Below are 3,560 nucleotides of genomic sequence, written 5' to 3'. Positions count from 1 at the left end.
TGTCTTTTCCAGTGTGTGTTGCTTAATACATGTCAGTTGCTATTTCGGGCTTTCTAGATAATGAGCATGGTGAAGTGTACCCAGAAGCAAAAAGCAGAAGAGCTCTCAGGGCAAGTTGCCACCACCAGACCTGAAACAATCCGGCGGTTATTTCTGCACCGGCTGGCACAGCTGAGCACTCTTCAAGGCGAGCCCAAACAGACTTGCAGGGCAGAAATCTCACTGGAGGTGCCAAAGGTGAGCTCAGGTATGAGCTCAGAAGAGCAAGAACTCAGGAACAGGTCCAAAAAGCAGTCTCTGGAGCGCACGGTCACGTAGGAGCTGGAGAAAGCAAAGCTCTGACTGCCCACACTTTTTGGGGAACATGGAGCCACAAATTCTCTCAATTCCCCCAGCTGTCCAGCACGGCCTCTGCTCTGCACACCACCAGCCAGGACCAAGAAAAGCAAAGAGCTGAAGACTGTGAGCCTGGAGAAGGAGTGAGACATGGCTACGTGGACTGCAGAGACAGTAACCCAGCTCCTATTTCCTCCTGTTTATATCCCACAGCGTCTGTTCTCATCTCACAACTCCTTAATGACAAAGTATCCCAAATGAGCATGTGAGGAACAAAGCATCTTGCAATTAATGGGAGGTTGCTTGAGCTTCGTTACCTTGTGCCTTATTCACAGAACATTAGGAACAAGAGAAGCATCTGGAGGAGAACAGAGACCACGTTGCAGAGGATCCCAGGCTGCCATCCCTCTACCTCGATCAGGACAGAGTCAGTGCAGGCCTGAGAAAGGACACCTTGACCACAGCCTGCTGTAACATACTCCTCCATAAGCCCAGAATTTTGCAAATCCTGAGAGCAGGACTTGGTCTCTGCAGTAAATCACTACAGCAGGTTGACTTTGGCCACAACCTGCTTGCAGCCCATCCTGGAGTACTGCTTGTCCCCTGTAGTGTAGTAACTGAGCTGACTTGCTAGATTTTCAATACGCTTCTGGTCGGGATACAGCCCTTCCCTCCTCATCTCCTCTAGGAAGCAGTTTATGACGTGAGCCTTCTCCAGAAGAACAAATGGGATGATGTCCGCAGATTTCCAGAGAGGGTGGGCATCGATCAGTACAGGCTGGACGATGCTCAGCAGTTCTTCAACTCCCCTTTGCTGATGCAAAAGCTCAGCAGATGCATTCTGGATAACAAACTTTGTTATTTCACCACCTCCTATGTTGCTTATTAAAATGTAGATGGCATTGAGGAACTCGTTGGTTTGATTGGGTTCAAAGAATCGGCTGAGAGTATCCAGCAGGACTGGAGACATGAGTTCAATCTCATCCAGAATAAACAATGGTATCTTCTCTTCTATTTCGGCTCTTGTAACCATGTCAGAAATCTTCTTAGACAAATCTATTTCACAAGTAAAAGGAGCCACCCCGTTGGGGCAGTGATGCATAACAAAGTACTGAAGCACAAAGTCATTGTCCATGATGGAACGAAAATGTTTGGCCAGCAGCCAGCCAACATGACTCTTCCCAACTCCTGTCGGGCCATTTAAAGAGATTACTAGAGGCTTATTGTGTATGTGGGTAGCCAGATAGTCTTTCAGTAATTCCATAATACTTTCCACAGCAACCTTCTGCCCAAATACTTCCCGGTTCATTGTTTTTTCCAAACCATCTAGGTCATATTTTTGGAGGTTATCATCCAGGTTCTCTATTGCATTGAGAATCTGGAAGAAGATAATGACAATGAGCAAGAGGAGGCAGCGTTTTGCCTTGCTCTTCTCCTCTGTTGGAAGGTATCTTTTTGTTTTATCTGGATACAGGACTATCCTAGATTTCCTTCGATTCTTTTTCCGCCTGCATTTTTTCATAGCATACTGCTCCACAGATGTGTCAAATGTGAAGTACTGGGAAGTTTCGCAGCCGGTCTGATTAAAGAAGGACCTGGAAGAGCCATACAGGCTAGTTCGGCTCAGGGAAAGCTGCCTTTGAAGCAGCCTCGTATGGACAAGCTCTGAAGACTTTTCTCGAGGGAGCTCTAAATGCAGACGGCTTTTCTTTTGCACCCAGTATCGTCGTCGCAGGCGGATGATTGCCCGCAAGGGAGAAGAAATAGAAGATATTTTCTTTGAAGCAGCAGGGATTTTAGTGTCCGGTACTTCTTCCCCATCACTCTCATAGCAAGATGCCTCTTCTTTTGCATCACTCTTGGCACCAGGCATCTCCCCTTCCCTATCGTTGTCAGTGCCGGGCATCTCTCCTTCCACATTGCTCTCAGCACAAGGTGCCTCTTCTTTCGTGTTGGTGTCAGCACAGGGCAACTCTCCTTCTGCATCGCTCTCGGCACAGGACACGTCTCCTTCAGTATCGCTCTCCGCACAGGGCATCTCTCCTCCCAGATCCTCCGTGGCAGAGGACACTTCTCCATCCACCTCAGCGCAGGGCAGCTCTCCGTCCATCTCGTCTGGTTCTTACAGCCCATTCACATCACCTTCTTTCTTAAAAGAAAAGGACAATGTAAAATTAATCTTTGTAAGATCAGGAAGTGACCGATAATAGCCAAATTAGACAGATATCCCACTTTCTAACAAGGCAGAACAGTTACCTGTAGCAATCAGCAATGGCAAGGTGGCAGAGAGAAACTTTCAGACCTAAGCTAACTTTCTAGAAGACACTCTACAAAACTGCAGATGAAATTCAGTGTAAATAAATGCAAATCGGTGCGTATCACAGAATCAGCCCTGCCTTCACATGTGGAAGGAAAGCTTGGAGCTGGCTGGAGCCAAAGCCAGGAGCTCTGGTATGTGCTGCCATGAGCAAGAGGCAGGACACTGGGCAGACAGATCCACGCTTTGAACTGGAGCTGCCCAGTCCTATTTCCTTACATCTGCTAAATATAAGCAAGACACAAAACCACACCTCTCCACCAGCGTACGCACACGCGCACGTACACACCCCAATAGGAAACAGTCACTCGTACACCCGCAGAAGCCTTTCGGGGCGTGGAAGTGTGCACGGGAGTAACTTGCTGTGGAAACGCTTGTGCCATGCAGGTTGTGGTGGCATGGCATCTCCCTGGGGAGGGATTTTTCCCGGCTGTGCCGACGGGTATGCCAGGCCATGCCAGTGGCTGCCGGCAGGGAGAGGAGGTGAGGGCAGTGTCCGGCCAGCGCTCAGCCCATGGCTCCCCAGGCTGCCCCCGGACGGGGGGAGCTCAGGCGGGCTGCAGAGAACCCAGGTGGTTGTGAGTAAGCCTGCCCGCAGCACATGGCTGTGGGGAGAGGAGCGGGGCTGCCCCACAGCACCCCGACCCTCCTACCCCCACAGTCCTTCCCTGCCCCGTGTGCCCACACACTCGCACCCCTGGACACGCGGTGGCCACGTGTCCTTCCCGCACGAGACCCTGGAGCCGCGCAGGAGAGCATGGGGACATGAGCATCCCTGAAAATAACCGTCTGCATGGAGAACGCACGGACAAACCTCGGTTGGTGAAAAAGGAGGAAGAGGAGAGGCCGTGCTCCGGCAGCGGGATGCAATGACAAGAGGCATGGACCCGGCAGGGAAGCCCCCAAG

The 3,560-nt window shown here is 50.7% G+C and overlaps 1 protein-coding gene across 1 annotated transcript; it reads right to left on the bottom strand.

Moving 5' to 3' along the window:
* Positions 1–877: 877 nt before the first annotated feature.
* Positions 878–2,446, bottom strand: TOR4A (torsin family 4, member A). The gene has a single exon (XM_009575946.1). It carries the CDS (start codon positions 2,444–2,446, stop codon positions 878–880), a length of 1,569 nt encoding a protein of 522 aa, XP_009574241.1.
* Between the last annotated feature and the right edge of the window lie 1,114 nt (positions 2,447–3,560).

This window comes from Fulmarus glacialis, unplaced genomic scaffold (genome assembly GCF_000690835.1).
Source record: "Fulmarus glacialis isolate BGI_N327 unplaced genomic scaffold, ASM69083v1 Scaffold46734, whole genome shotgun sequence".
In the NCBI taxonomy this organism is placed as follows: domain Eukaryota; kingdom Metazoa; phylum Chordata; class Aves; order Procellariiformes; family Procellariidae; genus Fulmarus; species Fulmarus glacialis.
The sequence above is the reverse complement of the archived record's forward strand: the minus strand, read 5'-3'. Positions and strand labels throughout refer to the sequence as shown.

Bases quoted from the DNA above. Each gene is read 5' to 3' on its own strand.
- TOR4A (XM_009575946.1), bottom strand. From the start codon at position 2,446: ATGGACGGAGAGCTGCCCTGCGCTGAGGTGGATGGAGAAGTGTCCTCT.